The 17,882-nt window shown below is 57.9% G+C and overlaps 2 protein-coding genes across 2 annotated transcripts; both read left to right on the top strand.

The window, feature by feature from the left end:
- Window positions 1–2,735: 2,735 nt before the first annotated feature.
- PLICBS_002692 (uncharacterized protein) lies at window positions 2,736–6,963 on the top strand (the record flags this gene model as incomplete). The annotated part of the gene is made up of 3 exons (XM_018322393.1): window positions 2,736–5,339; window positions 5,394–5,975; window positions 6,028–6,963. The coding sequence occupies 3 exons, from the start codon at window positions 2,736–2,738 to the stop codon at window positions 6,961–6,963; spliced, it is 4,122 nt and encodes a 1,373-aa protein (XP_018179873.1).
- Window positions 6,964–13,069: 6,106 nt separating this feature from the next.
- Window positions 13,070–17,237, top strand: PLICBS_002691 (histidine kinase osmosensor; the record flags this gene model as incomplete). The annotated part of the gene is made up of 5 exons (XM_065600072.1): window positions 13,070–13,936; window positions 13,988–13,993; window positions 14,066–15,172; window positions 15,236–16,735; window positions 16,794–17,237. 5 exons carry the CDS (start codon window positions 13,070–13,072, stop codon window positions 17,235–17,237), a joined length of 3,924 nt encoding a protein of 1,307 aa, XP_065456144.1.
- Window positions 17,238–17,882: the final 645 nt, after the last annotated feature.

Raw genomic sequence — 17,882 nt, 5'->3', positions numbered from 1 at the left:
CATGGAAGTGTGTGGAGAGGGACAAAGGACCCCGAGTGTGGTCGGCGAGGATGGCAGCGGATGGTGCTTTGTGTTTGTTCGCCTGCAAGGAGGCACCAGCAACGAAAGCGGGAGGCGGGTCCAGCAGGATGGATGGGGGACGTGGACGGCAAAGAGGCAGGCAAGGCGCGGATCTGCCAACCAACTGCCTGGTGCGAGGGCGGGCGTCGTGGATGGATTGCGCTGCCGGACACGCGCCGTCGCCTGGTCTGCACCAGACAGGTATATTAAGGATGGGGAACAGCGCCTGTTAGCGCGTCAACCGCCATTCGCATCTCGCGCCACCTCCAGTCTGGGCAGTCACGGGCCCTGGCGGGATGGCGCGCAGCGGCAGCACAGGCGGACCCCTCGCTGTCGCATGGATGGCGCGCGGGGCCTGGGGGAATTGGATGACACCCGACCGAACTGTGTACCTGGCCCCCGCCATCCAGACTGCCACGTCCTCCACCGCCACTGGCCTGTCATTCAGTATAGTACGATACGGAAGGCACGGCGGCATACATGGGGCTTCTTCCGTCCCGTCACCTTCCGGCAGCCGGTTCTGCTTGCCAAGCAACGCACCCACGCTCATCCCCCATGCATGATGACACACTGTTGGTCTTGTAATCAACTGGCTTTGCACGTACAAAGTACGGCGAGGCGATGAAGTTCTGCTGAAGGCGCACGAGACCAGGAACGCCTGCCCAGGGTTGCCGGGTTCAAGTCGCACGGGGCCTTCGCACAGCCTCGTCAGGTGGCCCTTTGTTCGTCTCGGATGGGACTTTACTCTGCTTGCGCCGCGCCGGGACACCGCGTTTTGAACATTTTACCTTGCGCAGCACGAAGGTGACCATCAGCAGACATGACGATGACGTGGAACCGGTGATGCAGGTACCAACCGGAAACACTGCGGCTTGGGCATTGCGCACGGTAACGTACAGGCACCACTGCCCCAGTGCGCCTTATGCGACTCGGCATCCCAATGAGACTCTGTCAAGCAAGTTGCATGACCCATCGCGCGCGGGAAGCTGTTCTTGTTCGAGGCAGCAGGAGCAGAGGCGCGGTCGAGGTTGACAGCCCGCCGCGAATAACTTGAGCGCAGCGGCTGCACTCCAGAGGCGATGTCAGAGGCAGCCGAGTCTGGAGATGGATTTGAATCGGCGTCACAAACACCAGCACCAGCCGCAACACTTCGCGGCGATTCAGTCTTTGTGAGAGTCAAGGTTTGCATTGCATCCTGCAAGCCCCGACGACACCTGTACTGTCCGGGCCTTTTACAGAACTGGCTCGGGTCATTGTTTCTTCCTGCGCGTCTTCCACGGCCAGGCAGCGCTTCAGACAAGGTCGTGACTTGATACAGTAGCGCGGCGCTTATTCTCACATGTGGTGCAACGTCGGCGCAATATCCCGGTCAGACCTGGTCGATTGAGAGACAGCATTACGGCCGAATGTGCACAGTCTCTGCCACGGCCACGTTGGGTTGAAACTGCATTTGGCCTTCTGCCATGATTCGATTGAGAACGCTTCGTCCATGGCGCTGTCCCTCTGTGACTGCGCCCGGATAATCTTGGAAGCCATCGCTACGCGGGCGAGATGGCAATGTGGTCCCAACTCCAACACCCCCCTCGGTCTTCAAGCGATCTCTTATGCGCCCTAGATTGTTTGTTTGAAACACTCCCCCTTGTTCTGCGCCCTTGCGTCCTGCCCAACCAAGCGCGGCACACGCCCAGACAAGGCTGGGACAAAATGCGGCCGGTTTGCTACACCTGCACCGACTCTGTTCTCCCGCGCTGATGCCCGGCCACATTTTTCCGCAGTCATTGCCAGCGCCATGCATCTCCGGTCGGGAGGGGTTATACATTCGGGACCGGCGTGGATGGGGGCCTTTCCTACTACGTACGCGCCGTCTTCCCTTCCCAGACCAGTGCCCCAGGCTGACAGACTGTGGCGTGGAATGGGACCTGTGCAGCTATTTTTGGCGACAAAGCTGTTCCCTCCGCCGAACTGAAGGAGATGGGGATCTGGAGGGCTCTTCAGCCCCTATGCTTTGTATGCCCCTCATTCGATCCTCGGGCAAGCAATGACGATCAAGTTGCTTGTTCGGCTGCGGTGCTGAATCAGTGGTTATGAGGGGGTTCGGATTGTCTGGGCTGCAAACCTGATAAGCTGCATAATGGATTACAGCGATGCACGGTCCACTGCAGAGTGATTCGTACTTTATTATTACCGCTTGGGCATTGATGGCGCTGGCGGGACCTGACACAGAAGGTGCCTGAGCCCTCAGTGTGGAGGCCACGCTGCGTTAACCTGGCACAGGCGTTGAGGTGATGACGTCGCACAGCCATGGCCCGGGTACGTACCCACTCCGGGCCAGTTTCAAAACGCTTCGCAGCGCATGGGTACAGCCCGGCAGCCATCAACGGTGCTGTAGCTCGCCTGTGGCAGTCCCCTGCTTCCGACCGCCACCAACCTGGGCTGGGAGGTAAGAAGGGCACTGTAAATCAACTTGCAACCCCACGGGCCATCACGGACTCCTCCCTTGCCACACCTCGCCGCTCCCGACACCGACGGCAAGCCTACAGCGACACCGCTCTTCGCAGTCGTTCCCCCGTCGAAGACCTGCGCCGGCTGGCCATGACCCTGCGCACCCATCGCTGTCTCGGGCACCAGGACGGCAACCCTAGCTGGAATCCAACGTCGCTGCAACAACTATCGCCATGTCGACGGCATCGCGACACTCGGTGCAGCCCTCCCGACGGCTGAAAAACAGCAGCAGGGACTCGGGGAGAGCACGGGCGGCGTCGCGTGCCCGAGGTCAACATATCGTCGTCGAACACGAAGAAGCAAGGAGCTTTGCTCTCCGCGCGGCGTACCTTCACTACCTTCTCCAGCCCAAGGCGAAGCGAAAGCAATACGTGGCCGCTCCGAAGGCGCCCGCGCGTTCGCACACAAGTGTTGGACAGCTTGTTCAGGAATATGTTTCCGGCAGCTCGTCCAGCCAGAAGCTCCCGCACAGCTTCCCAAGCCAGCTGCTTGATCGAGTCGGCGGCGTGCTGCGGGGCAACGAATCGCTCCCCGGATACAACGATGCTGCCGTCAAACGAAGCTTTGCCGAGGCGTATACCGCCTTCTCAGAGAAAACATTCCGCAAGAATATGGAGAAGGAGAGAAAGTTTGAGCCTCTGGTTCTGATTTTCTATTCCTCTGCGACGAAAGCCGCCCAAAAGGGACGGGCGCCAGACGACGACACGTGGAAGATCCTTCCGGACCGCCATCTGGCCATGTTCGTGAGACTGGCCGCCAGCATCTTGCGCGACCACGGCCACGATCGCGATCGACCGGAACTGGTATCGAGACTTAGCTCTTTGGAAAACAAGCTCCTTACCAACGACCAAAATCTGGTAGACAGCGGGTCCGACGGCACTGGTACGACCATCGAAGTCGTGGTTCCCCTGAGTTATGATGTCAAGGACATGCCGATGGTACAGGCCGTGGCGGCCATTTTCGGACTGAGCCTGTCTGACGTCCAGAACGAGATCAACGACCATCGTCAGGTGTGGACGGAAGAGGCGGCCCTACAAGACCTCAAGTCATACCAGCACAGGTTGAACTCCAACAAACCTGGAGCGTTGCGGAGCGAAGACTTCGACATTGAGGACGCTTTCAACGAATGGAAAAAGTCCGAGGCTCCTCATCTCTCACAGATGATGCTGGACATCTTGACGGCCAAGCCGGAGTTGGCCCGCAGGTCCACCGGTCGTGCCGATAAGCCCCTACCAAGCCGCCCACAATCCATGTTCGCAGACGATCAGGCGTACGCAGACCTAGGTCGTGCCATAAGTGGCTCTGACGATGGCGGCCTCGGCTTTGACCCGGCTGCGAGTCTAGGCTCCATGTCCATTGGCGGCGACAGCAGCAGCATAAGAACTGTCGAAGAGGCCATTTACACGTTCGTCCCTCCAGATCCCAGGGCCTACTACAAGTACATTCTTCAGCAAGCTATGACTTTCGACCAACTTCATACCGATCCTGCCGACTACGAGCCTCTTTCAAAAAGATCCATGGAGCTCATGACGGAACTGTGTGTTAGGTGGCGTGTGCCTCAGTTCTCGCGACTCATTGCCGTTCTGGAGGTGGCGGCTCGCAAGTTCTTGGACCGTGAGCTGATTCCGACTGAGCTGGATACCACCTTCGACTTCGTCAAGACGCCGCTACCAGAACAGAAGAAGACTCCGCACATTTCACAATGCCTCACGCCCCTGAATGAGATACCCCCAAGCCGCTGGACGGTTCACGATTTCGCTGTATATCGACAGACCTTGCATGCATTGCACGACGCCCTTCTTCGCGAGCTCTACGACCTCATGGAGCAATGCTACGATACGAAGCCCCCAGACATGGGTGCGGTCATGTGGCTGCTGGACATCCATATCGAAGGAGACCCCTCGTTTTCCCACCGCTCTGCTTCCATGACCGAGTTCACCGAACACCTGCAACAAGGCCTCAGCCTGAAGGCGGCAGAAGCATATCGCGATTATATGGAGAAGGAAATCCCGCCCCATAAAGAAGAATGGGAATTTGGTCACGTCGTCAAGCTCGGCAAATCCGTCACGAAGTTGTGCGACAGGATACGAAAGAGGTATAAGAAGAACCCATCCATCATGGGTGTCAACCCTTTGGAAGTCCTGGTGAGAGAGGCGCTTCCCAGTTTCGAAAAGGACGCCGGCGCCATCATCGAAGCCATTATGCTGGGGGCCAAGGAGACGGGAGTAGATGTCGACATCCAGGACGGCTTTGAACTGTACAAAGAATTGGTTGAGATCCGCCGTATCCACCGCGAGTCACTTCCTGACGTACCTTTCGCTTTCAACATCGAAAATCTTTTGGTTGACTTCGTATGGCGCTGGATCCATGCCGCAGAAGCCAGAATGACCGAGTTTGTCGAGCAGGCTATCAAGCAGGATCAGTTCCAGGTACGGACGGAGAGCCCAGACCACATACCGCGAGACTCCGAGCGACATAGTGTGTCAATCATCGACATGTTCATGTTGTTCAATCAGACCGTCGACCAAGTCTTTGCTCTGGAGTGGGACAACGATGAGCATCACGCTAGGTTTATGACGGCGCTGGCTGGAAGTGTCGCTGCAGGAATCGGACACTATTGCGACATAGTCGACCAACGGTTCGCCAAGGAAATGGATCGCCCGTCCGCCGAAGAGCTGGCAGCCCAAACGAGAACGACACAGGAAAAGTGGATGCAGCTCGCCAAAGATGCATGGAACAACAAGGACAAGGCCGAGCCTTTCCAATTCTACCCCGAGGTACGTTGATGAAACGACTCTGTTCGGGGTCATTGCTAACATGTTGATGGGAAGTCCTTTGTCAAACTTAACAATATTGAATACGCCATGCAAGAGTTGGACAAGCTGGAAAAGAGCATGAATTCCGAGGCATGCGCTTCAGTGCTCGAGCGGATTGATGGTCCTAAGAAGAAGGTTCGCAAGCCGAGCAAATACACGTTCACCATTAAGGTTGTCGAAGCCGAGGATCTCAAGGCATGCGACCCAAGCGGATACAGCGACCCTTACGTCGTGTTCGGGGATGAGTACCAGAAGCGACTTCACAAGACTCGCATCATATACCGGAATCTCAACCCCCGTTGGGACGAGTCATTCGACATCACCGTCCAGGGCCCTGTCAATGTCATAGCCACAATCTGGGACTATGACACGTTTGGCGATCACGACTATGTTGGCCGCACGTCTCTTAAGCTGGACCCGGTGCACTTCGGCGACTATCTGCCACGCGAGTTCTGGCTAGATCTTGACTCGCAAGGACGCCTGCTGATCCGAGTGTCCATGGAGGGGGAGCGGGACGACATACAGTTTCACTTTGGCAAGGCTTTCCGCCACCTGAAAAGGACAGAAAGGGACATGGTTCGGAAGATCACAGACAAGGTTTGCCACAGTCGCGGAAAGCATTACATACGGGTTGCTAACGCAGGCTCAGCTCACCGCGCAAATCAACTCGACGCTGTCCCATGAGACCCTTCGAAGCCTACTTGGGACGAGTGGCATTGGCGCATCGGTCGCCGGCCTCTGGAAGAAGCGCACATCAACCATGCCAGCAGCGACGCCGAGTCAGATTGAGGGTGCACTGACTTCGTTGTTCACGTACTTTGACGAGAACTTTGCCATCATGAAGCAAACATTGACGGATGCCACCATGATCGCAGTGATGACTCGACTGTGGAAGGAGGTGCTGATGACCATCGAGAACCTCTTGGTTCCGCCGCTGTCCGAGAAGCCATCAATGAAGAAGCCCCTGACACGAAAGGAGCTCGATGTTGTGTATCATTGGCTAGAGATGCTGTTCATCTTCTTCAACGCGAGAGACGAGGAGTCGGGGGAGCAGCTTGGAGTGCCTGCCGAGGTGTTGAAGTCGCCTAAGTGGCACGAGCTCGCGTCTCTGAACTTCTTTTATTTCGAAGACACTAACAGTCTGATCCGAGAATCGGAGAGAATGGCGTCTACGGCGGCCCAGCACGCTCAGCTGGCGCTTCAGCAACAGGGCTCGCTGCAGAACCGCTTGTCAGCGCCAGCGAGCTTCGGGGCTAGTTTCGGCGGCGCGGGGGCTTTTGCAAGCATGGGCACCATTCGACGTGGCAAGAGCATAATGATGAGCCGCAACCTAGGTACAATGCGCAAGGCCAAGGAGGCGAAGCGCCGCGAGGCACAGGCGGACCCGAGCGACGACATGATCTTGCGCATCCTTCGCATGCGACCCGAAGCAGCTCTCTACCTCAAGGAGCGACATAGGCAGAAGGAACGTCAGGCAGCAACGGCGGCAGCAGCGCTGATTGTGAAGAATAGCGTGGCTCAGGGATGGAACACAGGCGGCGGCGGCGCCGGTCAGTTCGGAAGGAACAACTTGCCCCGAAGATAGGAAACCCATGAGCAGAGCTGTGAAGGCTTGTGCTGCTGGAGTTTCGGAAGCCGTGCAAGGTATGCACCCGTTTAGTTATCTTGATCGCTCGGGGTGGCATCATATACCCTTCATAAGCGTTGAGAGAAGTGTTTGGGTTCGGTTTTGGCGACAAGATGACAAGAAAGGGCTCGAATATTCAGCATAGCCCGGGTCTCTCACTTCTGGTCTGCATAGCTTGCTTCATAGCGTATGAGTTTAGCCAGCGCTCGATAGGTAATGAAACTTAGTATGAGCATTATTGTCGCGAGATCGCGGCCCGCCTTTCTCGGGCATTTCAGGACGACTATCTGCATTCTTCTAGTACAAACGCCTCATGGAGTGTTCCGGCTGAGGTCTCGAACCTCCAAGGCAGACATGCGTAGCTTCAAGTCGTGGTAGCGTTGGGTTGCATGAGCAACCTCACGACGGTCACATGCCTTCAAGCCTATGCTGCGGTGAAACGAGAAGGATTTTGACGTGGACGTCAATGGCCAACGTCCCTACAGCTTGCCAGATGCTGCACGCCGTCCACTCGCACGCGTGGCCATGTCCTCTTGGCTGTTGGCGGCACCGGCGTGCTATTACACGGCCGGGCCGGTCCGCGACATGCTCGTCGTGGTGCGTCAGAAGCACCTTGCCACTGGCGCGGGCGTATGTGGTGCAATATTTTCGGCATGTTTATTAATATGACGGACCGCCTGACCGCGATGCGACGCATAGGTATTTGACTTTGACTGCTACCTTTTCTTTCATTTTGAAAGACTGCTACGTTGCAGATATGCCCCCAGCAATTAGGAGGACAGTGTCGCAGTCGCAGCCGACGTCACTCTCCACAACTCACCGTCAGGCTGGACCCTGTCATGCCATCATCGGGCGCGTTGCAAGGCCTCTTTTTTTTTTTCTTGCCGTCCATTTGACTGGCCAATCTGGCGGGTTTTAATTGCAGGAATGGGATCGCCCAAGGCGGCAACATGGGAGAGATGTGAAACGTGCTGGCAGCGGCGATCGACCGGCAGAACGGACGACCGGGATGGTTCAATGATGTACTCCGTACTTCTACCACACAAGACTGTCCTGTGCAGTACAGTACCCTTGCTTGACTGGGAAGACAAACGTGAGAGATAGTAGATGGCAAAGTCAAAATCAGGACGCACGGTCCATTTCCTCATGGGGATCGCGTGACGGCATTTGAGAGAGGGAGCCAATGCGGCTGGCCGATGGGCCAGGGGACCCAAGAGACCTAGTCCGCAGCGTAATGTACAGTAAGGTACTCTGTAGTCCACAAGCAGCGTGCTGGATGACGAACAATGGGAGGCTCAAGAGCAGGCCTCGCGCCGTTGCGCCTCCAGTGCGCTGCCTGTGGCCTCATGAAATGGGAAGGCCTGCTTATTCGGGTACTTGTACATATCTCGTGATGTGGCATGAGCATGAGCCTAGCGGCAGCGGGGCAGATGGGCCTCCCTCTGTGCCTGGGAGTGGCAGGCGAGTCCCGGTTCGGGAGCGTTCCGAACACACCGCCAGGCGTCGGGTGCCGCCAAGCAGAAGAGGTTTTTGGCGGCAGCCTGCAGGTCATCGACGTGCTTAGGTACAGTATCCATCATCTCATTTGGAAGTTTCTTGTCGGAAGCTCCGTCCCGGGGCACCGTGCCTAGGCAGACAAGTGGGCAGGTATTGCGGCCACTTCGCGCCGAGTGACAAGAATAGGCGCTCTTGATAGGCATGGTAGGGTAGGGCTCGCATCACAGGACCAAGTGGTTGTCGAGGACGATGGCGGCGCCAGGCGGGGCCTCCAAAAAAAGGGGTTCACGGTTCATCCGCGCCAGACATGGCAAGATGGGGGGGGGGGGGGGGGGGGGGGGGGGGCAGGGGACGCAGCGCCTGAAGACAGGCACGCGAAAAGACTTCAACACAGCCCGGCAAAGATGCCAAGCGCCCGGCGATTGGCTTGCCCGCGCACGATGGATGAGGCCGTGGAGCCGTGCCCGGCCCATGACGTCGGCGGCTGCGGCGCCCTGTGCTTGCATCTCTGGCGCTCCCCCACAAACTCTCAGAGCACTCCACTCCACTGTCAAAATGCCTGAAGGGCTCCCAGGCCGCCATGGCTCCTAGGGCCGGCTTGGGGGGCCTGGAAGCCAGGAATACTCACCACCGTTGCCAGAGGGGCAGGGCAGGGTCGTGGGCCGTGCTCGCTACCCCAAGCCATGGCGTGTTCTTTCCTGAAACAGACCGCGATAATCCAGGGGGTGTGGCGGAGATGCAGATCTGGAGATGGGAAATGGGAAATGCCAATCGCCGGGTTCGCGCCTGCGTGGCATTTGTGCAACGGAGACGTGGAAGCGATGCTGGGGGAGGCAGCGTAGTTCGCCAGCTGGGGACTGAGACGTTGAGTATCGGCCGCTCCTCGTCCGGGCGCTCGCTTTCTTCACACATACTCCGTGCCTTGTCGACGACCCTTGGAGACCATTTGTACATGATAGCCTTGGTCTTCTTACCGCACGAGGCAAGCCCGCCGTTCATGAGACATTGGGTCCATCATACCTGTGCCTTGATTCGACTGCCGATTCGTTGGTCGACTGGTGGACGAGCCAGGCCGTCGTCTCGTGTCGCACAAACAATCAGCGATCCAACGGCTGTTTGCCGCTGCGGGCCAGTGATGGAGTGATAGGGGTCTTTGTTGGCCTGCGCGTGTCTTTGCTTCGCTTGACAGCGGGGAGGGGAGACCTCTGTGCAGCCAACAGCCCAGCGCCGGCGCTGGCGCGACCAACCGGCCACATGTCCCAACGCCGGGCTAGGTAGGAGTGCTGCTCGGCATGGTCGCTCGCCTTGTTAGTGCGCACTGGTTGCTGACCGAGAAGGTGGCTTTTGTGATGGAATGCAGGCACTTCAGCCTCAACGGCAACATGCAAACAGCAGCAGGTCGCGGGCACCAGGGCATTCCCCGATTGGACTGGGGTCAAGGGCCAGGGGCGAGGCAGGCTGCGTGCGCCCATGCATCATCGCATCTGCCTCTCACCAGGCAGACGCCGCCAAACATGCTCGCCAACCACTGCCCCCTACCTACCCGCAACGTACGGGGTTCTGACGATGGTGGGCGGCCGCTCAAAGCTGTTCACTGTCCGTCGTGGTGGGCAGACAAGAACCCGGCAAGCCCTCGAACTAGCGGGCTCGCGGCGCCCTCGGCGCGAGCAGAGGGGGCGGCACGGAACGACTGCAGCCCCTCTGCGGGCAGGCGAGGCGGCAAGGCGGGCGGGCAGGCGCGCATGTCGTCCAATCCAAAGCAACGCGGCGATAGGCGTCCTGGCACGCATCAAGTGACCTGTCTCAGTGTCTCTGCTCGCCTCATCCCGTGCGGTGCGGCCTCTTGTCGTTGCCGTCTGCGCAACCAGCGAGGCGTGACGTCCAGACTTGGGGGTCTGCCCTGGCAGACCGTGACCGGGATTCCAGGGCCCCGTCCAGACTCCAGTGGCTTCCGTGAGCAGCACAGGGTCCAGATAATACGGTCTTGGAAATGACGACACGCCCACCCTGGCTCAGAAGAGTGGTCTTGGGGACCGATTCCCCCACATTTCGCAGCACGCGGCGCTGGATCGAGTCAGCTAGTGGCCGGCCGGGCGGCGGAACACGAACGGAAAAGGAGACGGAAAATTCAAATCCAGCAAAGACCCTCTCCAAATATGGGTGTTGTTGCAGACGCCGTCGAGGAAGCACGCTCAGGAAAGCGTGTGCTCGGGCAGGCGAGGCGTGCGTGCCCCATTGGATACCTAAGTACGGATACCTGGTAGTAGTTAACCTGCGAGGTTGCGACGCACCGCCGCTTTACGTGCACGCCCATGCGCAACGCCATCTCACGTATGCCAGTTGCCGCTGACGAATGGCACGGGACAGCCGCCGGGGCAGTTTGTCCGACCATCACGAAGCCAGCGATTGAATGCGCTCGCGGGCGAATGTCTCTGGCCGCAACGACACGGATGCAGGTGGCTTGCTGGCGGCGCGGGTGTTCGAAGCGTCGGGAGGGGCCAGACCGGGAGGGGAAGCACATGTGGCGCGTGCGTGTGCCATCTCATCATCGGTCGTGCACGCGCGCATGGTGTTGCAGCTGTCGACGTTGAGGTGCTGGGTGGTGCTGGTGCGCACCGTGAGACCGCTCGAGGGCATGTGACGCCAATCGGTCCACTTGCTCTCTGACCAAATGTGCTCATTGTCAAGGCGGAGAGGGAGACATACGTGCGTGCGTGCAATGCCCGGTCAGCCCGGTCGTGCATCCTAGACTGCCTCGACCTGATGCCGTGTAGCGCCGGCAGGCTGCGTACCTTGGGTTAGTACGCCCTGGGCGACGATACTAGGAGGTCGTCTTGAGAGAGCCCCGGCGTCAACCCTCAACGATTGAATGCGCAGGTAGCGCACCCGAGAACCTTCCCCTCCCACGCGGGAGCCATTCTCTTGCCTAAGGCCGACCTAAAAGAAGCGTTGACGGCGGAGACGTGGTGCTTGCACTAAAGGCGGCGCCGCTCCTGGAGCCCGATCGATCAGTTCGTATTGGTCTGGGGCGTCAGCTCCGCCGACGACAGGCGATATCTATTATCCTTTAGCAGACTCTTTTAGTGCCTCATGTCCAGCTCGCCGGCCACCTGTGGGAGCCCGGGAAAGGCGAACCCGGGCTAGAAACGTCCCTAATGAGCTGTGCGCGCTCAGCTGGTGGTGGTAGGTAAGTAACCCGCAGCGCCAGTGCTGCGGCGGCACTTCAGCGTCGGCCCACCGGGCAAGTCTCTCATCCAGCACGTGGAATCCCACGATGAGCGATATACCCTTGGCCAGCGCAACCGCCAAACCGCGAGCGACGCGATGATGATTGTCGCAAGTTCCGTGAGCGATGTAGTCAAAGAGTGATGCTCATTGCCGCCAGACCAGAGTCCCGGGTATCGCGCAACAGCCACTTTGGGTTGACACATTGACGTACCTGACCTTGCGCATTGACTTTGAGTCTGCAGGTCAAGCAGACGTGCCTGGCCTGCTAACGCTGCGCCTCCGCGTGGCTCCCTTAGTCGCCGTTACGCATCGAAACCTGGAACCCTTTCGTCGTGCGTACTCGCCACACAATCAATCCTTCCGCTCAACCAACGAGAGCGCTCTTCATTGCGTTGGCCTGCAACTGCACTGGGCTTCAATGAAACCAGCCCGTTATAATCTCCTCTTCGCCCGGGTCTGTTGCACAGGGCGGCCTCGCACGAGATGATGAAGTGCGGGTAGTGGATGGTTCGCCCGTCGCCACCCCCCAGAAGACACCGGCTGCAAGGACGCCAGACCCGAAGGGCCCAGCCCAACGGCGACCCTACGCTCCCGTGGACCCCTCCACCTCCTCGCACTTCAGCGCGTTGGTCGCCCTCGTCCTCCCAAAACCCGCTCCCCCATTGCTGCTGTCCACTGGCCTCTCACTGGGCGGCGCTTTAACTCGCACCTCCACCCGTCCTCCCACACTGTTCCCTCTCCCTCGACGCTCCCTGTCTGACGGCTGGTGCGAGACCTGCCTCTCCTGGGCCTCGATCCTTTTTCTCCTCCTCCCTCCCATTCCCAGCCAACACCCGTTGGAGTCGCAGCTTTTGTTCGCGCCTCGGTGACCGGTCCGTTCAACCCACGGCCGGCCGCAAGCCATCATCACCGGCTTCATCTCCCCGATCCCCATTTCTCGTGCACTGCGTCCTTCTCGCAGTGTCCCTGGGTCCCAGCGCGCATCGACCGCCCCCACGGCACCCTACCTGTGGCCCTCCGCTCTCCCTCTTCCTCACATCGGATCCCCCTCCTCCGCGGAACGAATGATGCTGGGCCACTGGCGTTGAATCCTGTTAACCGTCGCTTATATCGAGTCCGCGTTTCGCACGAGTCGCTTTTCTCTCGCCTCTCAGCCGACCGCCTTCGCGTTGCGTCGAAGCGCCTTCGTCCCGCGCGACCGGTCCACACACCCTTCCCGAGCCTGGAGCCCTGCCATCTCGGGCGTTGCGCTCGCGTCCACGCCGGATAACCATCATCCTACACACGATCCTGATCCAGCAAAACTACCGTCTGCGCAATCTTGCCATCCGTCGGCGCTATGGTCGACGATAATGTGCTGGCGGCGGCGGCCGAAGTGGTCGCCTCGCTTGCCGCCGATTCAAAGGCCTCATCGTCCCTAGCAATCGGGCTGAGCTCCCGGATCAAGTTGCCTGGTCGCGACACACCAGCGAAGCGGAATCTTGAAGTCGAGCTCGAGCAACTGGCACTTCGCGTTGGCCAGCTCGAAAACAGGGCTTCGGCCTCGGCCTCGGCCGTCCTCCCCGAGACTCCAAATGAAGTCAATGACTCTCTATTTGGCGAAGAAGGTAGCTCCCACAGAGCGCTGGGTCTCAGACCCAAATTGTCCAACACCGATCAAGGTAGCTCGGACAAACCGACTCTTGTGCCTCGCCGGCTGACGAAAGAAGCGCTGGAAGGACTGCGCGAACACGTGGACGACCAGTCCAAACTCCTGGACAGCCAGCGACGAGAACTCGCTGGCGTCAACGCCCAGCTTCTTGAACAGAAGCAATTACAAGAACGTGCCCTCGAGGTACTCGAGCAGGAGCGCGTCGCGACGCTCGAGAGAGAACTTTGGAAGCATCAAAAGGCCAATGAGGCCTTTCAAAAGGCTCTCAGAGAAATCGGCGAAATTGTCACAGCCGTCGCTCGCGGTGACTTGACCATGAAAGTCCGTATGAACACGGTCGAAATGGACCCTGAAATCACCACCTTCAAGCGGACCATCAACGCCATGATGGACCAGCTCCAGATCTTTGCCAGCGAAGTGTCCCGTGTGGCTCGCGAGGTCGGTACCGAGGGTCTCCTCGGCGGACAGGCTCGCATCGGTGGTGTTGATGGAACATGGAAAGAACTCACAGACAACGGTGAGACCCTCATCCTCGTTCACGTTACTAAGGATCAAGTACTGATTGCGTGTGTCATCTAGTGAACGTCATGGCCCAGAACTTGACAGATCAAGGTACGCATATTCCAGCTTCCTCGCGCTGCCCTCGGCGCAGGGTCATGTGCGCGCACGAGTTGTATTAACTAGGAGGAATGTCTAGTGCGCGAGATTGCTTCCGTCACGACCGCAGTCGCCCACGGTGACCTGACCAAGAAGATTGAGCGACCAGCCCGGGGTGAAATATTGCAGCTCCAGCAGACCATCAACACCATGGTGGACCAGCTGCGAACATTCGCCTCTGAAGTCACACGTGTCGCCAGAGACGTCGGAACCGAAGGTATCCTAGGCGGACAGGCTGACGTTGGCGGGGTTCAGGGCATGTGGAACGACCTGACGGTCAACGTCAATGCCATGGCCAATAATTTGACGACTCAAGTCCGCGACATTATCAAGGTCACGACAGCTGTCGCCAAGGGTGACCTCACCCAAAAGGTCCAGGCCGACTGCAGGGGCGAAATTTTCGAGCTCAAGTCGACTATCAACTCCATGGTGGACCAGCTCCAACAATTCGCTCGCGAAGTGACGAAGATCGCCCGAGAGGTCGGAACCGAGGGTCGCCTCGGCGGCCAGGCCACCGTACATGACGTCGAAGGCACGTGGAGAGACCTGACGGAAAACGTCAACGGCATGGCCATGAATCTCACCACGCAAGTCCGCGAAATCGCCAAGGTCACAACAGCCGTCGCCAAGGGCGACCTTACGAAGAAGATTGGCGTAGAGGTGAAGGGAGAGATTCTGGAGCTGAAAAACACTATCAACCAGATGGTTGACCGTTTAGGCACGTTCGCCGTCGAGGTGAGCAAGGTAGCCCGAGAAGTCGGCACAGACGGCACGCTCGGGGGGCAAGCTCAAGTCGCCAATGTCGAAGGCAAATGGAAGGACCTGACTGAAAATGTCAACACGATGGCGTCGAACCTGACCGTCCAAGTACGAAGCATCTCCGCCGTCACTCAGGCGATTGCAAACGGCGACATGAGCCAGACGATCGATGTCGAGGCGAATGGAGAAATACAGGTGCTCAAAGAGACTATCAACAACATGGTTTCTCGCCTGTCGAGCTTCTGCTACGAGGTGCAACGCGTCGCCAAGGATGTGGGCGTCGATGGCAAGATGGGCGCCCAGGCAGATATCGCCGGCTTGGACGGCCGCTGGAAAGAGATTACGACGGACGTGAACACAATGGCCAGCAATTTGGTGAGTAGCATCTCGACACATTCATGCCCGCGTCAAAGACCGTCTTAACTAATTTCCTTTCAGACGACGCAAGTGCGCGCCTTCTCAGATATCACGAACCTCGCTACCGACGGCGACTTCACTAAGCTCGTGGATGTCGAAGCCTCTGGCGAAATGGACGAGCTGAAACGAAAAATCAACCAAATGATTTCCAATCTTCGGGATAGTATCCAGAGAAATACCCAAGCCAGAGAGGCTGCCGAGCTCGCCAACAAGACGAAATCCGAGTTCCTTGCCAACATGTCTCACGAGATCCGCACACCGATGAACGGTATCATTGGCATGACGCAATTGACGCTAGACACCGACCTGACGCAATATCAGCGGGAGATGCTAAACATTGTCAATAACCTTGCGAACAGCCTTCTGACGATTATTGATGACATCTTGGATCTTTCCAAGATCGAGGCCAGGAGAATGGTCATTGAAGAAATCCCGTATACGTTACGAGGAACCGTCTTTAATGCTCTCAAGACTCTTGCTGTCAAGGCGAACGAGAAGTTCCTGGATCTGACCTATAAGGTAGACAGTACCGTTCCCGATCATGTTATCGGCGACTCGTTCCGCCTCAGGCAAATCATTCTCAACCTCGTTGGCAACGCTATCAAGTTCACGGAGCACGGCGAGGTCAGCCTCACAATCAAGGAGTGGGCTGATCAAGACGACGTTGGAGCTGGCGAATACGCCGTTGAGTTTGTCGTTGAGGATACTGGTATCGGAATCGCGCAGGACAAGCTGAACCTCATCTTCGACACATTCCAGCAGGCAGATGGGTCGATGACGCGAAAGTTTGGCGGCACTGGCCTAGGTCTCTCCATCTCGAAGCGCCTGGTGAACCTCATGGGCGGCGACCTTTGGGTCAACAGCGAGGCTGGCAAGGGCAGCCAGTTCCACTTCACCTGCCGAGTCAAGCTCGCATCGAACGACACGGAGTCAATCAAGAAGCAACTCCACCCTTACCAAGGCCATCAGGTCCTTTTTGTTGACAAGGCCCAATCGAGCTCGGGTGCGGAAATCCGAGCAATGCTCGAGCAAATCGGCCTGCATCCGGTTGTTGTTGACTCGGAAAAGAGCTCAGCCCTTACACGCCTCAAGGCCGGCGGAGCACTGCCTTACGATGCCATTCTTGTCGACTCAATCGATACAGCCAGGAGACTCCGAGCTGTCGACGATTTCAAGTACTTGCCAATCGTCCTATTGGCCCCGGTTGTTCACGTCAGCCTCAAGTCCTGTCTGGACTTAGGTATTACTTCATACATGACGACGCCTTGCGAGCTTATCGACCTCGGCAATGGTATGATTCCCGCGCTAGAGAATAGGGCGACACCATCGCTTGCCGACAACACGAAGTCCTTCGAGATTTTGCTGGCCGAAGATAATACGGTCAACCAAAGGCTTGCTGTCAAGATTCTGGAGAAGTATCATCACGTCGTGACCGTTGTTGGGAACGGATGGGAGGCGGTCGAGGCGGTCAAGGAGAAGAAATTCGACGTTATCCTCATGGATGTTCAAATGCCGATCATGGTACGTCACTACCTCGCGACAATTGTACTGACAACATTTGCACTAACACGCCGAGCAGGGAGGTTTCGAGGCCACTGGCAAGATTCGCGAGTACGAGCGAAGCATGGGTACCCATCGGACCCCGATTATCGCCCTCACAGCACATGCCATGATGGGAGACAGGGAGAAGTGCATTCAGGCTCAGATGGATGAATATCTGTCCAAGCCCCTGCAGCAGAATCACCTCATACAGACCATCCTCAAATGCGCCACACTGGGCGGCCCTCTCCTCGAGAAGAACCGCGAGCGGGAGCTGGCAATCCAGGCTGACGCAAAGTCCTCGAGTCACAAGGAGACTGGGCAGGGCCTGCTTCGTCCTGCGCTTGAGAACCGGGCAAATACGACCCGAGAGCCCATGACTACCAACACCCCGGACAGCCGCGGCGTCGCCTCGGCAGACCAAGAAGACCCTTGGGCAAGAGCACGTCGCGATCTCTCTGATCTGCGGAGTATCTCGAGCTAACCGAGGGACTTTGGCGCTCTCAGTGGCTCCCGAGATCGCGTAGCACTTAGTGCGCTCCTCTGTCTCGAACGTCTCCCCTGCGCGCCATGGCGTTGTTTCTCTCCTCCTCGAACCTGGCGTCATTGCGCTACCTACCGAAACGTTCGAGGAGCTATCGAGAAGACAAACATTGATATTGCTAAACGCAACATGAAAGGTCGTCAACTCACGTACTTGCGATATGGGCAACCGTCGCATTGATGTCATGACCTCGGCAGGCTCGGTTGCAGGGCGCATTTTGGGTCTTTCGGCTTCTGATGCTCCGTCTAGCTTGCTCTGCTGGGCATCGGAGGCTTGGGGTTCCGAGTTGCTCCATGCACATTGCTTTCGGTCACGCGCCGGCCATACCAGTCCACCTTTGCTTCATCTATTAATGTTGGCGACGCAAGTTACGAGACTGGGTGCCAACTGTCTCACCCCACGAGATTCGATATAATGCATGTTGCTGGTTGCTTTTGTTTTGGGCGAGGAGGAGAAGGTCTTTAATGTCGCACATTGCCGGACATCCATGCGGGTTTCTTTTACTTCCTCTGCTGTACTTTACATACCGGTGTTTGGGGAGTTTTTGGTTGTCTAGCGTTACGGTCGTGACCCTTGGCCTGGGTC

Source organism: Purpureocillium lilacinum (assembly GCF_023168085.1).
Source record: "Purpureocillium lilacinum CBS 284.36 DNA, scaffold_2, whole genome shotgun sequence".
NCBI lineage: Eukaryota > Fungi > Ascomycota > Sordariomycetes > Hypocreales > Ophiocordycipitaceae > Purpureocillium > Purpureocillium lilacinum.
The sequence above is the reverse complement of the archived record's forward strand: the minus strand, read 5'-3'. Positions and strand labels throughout refer to the sequence as shown.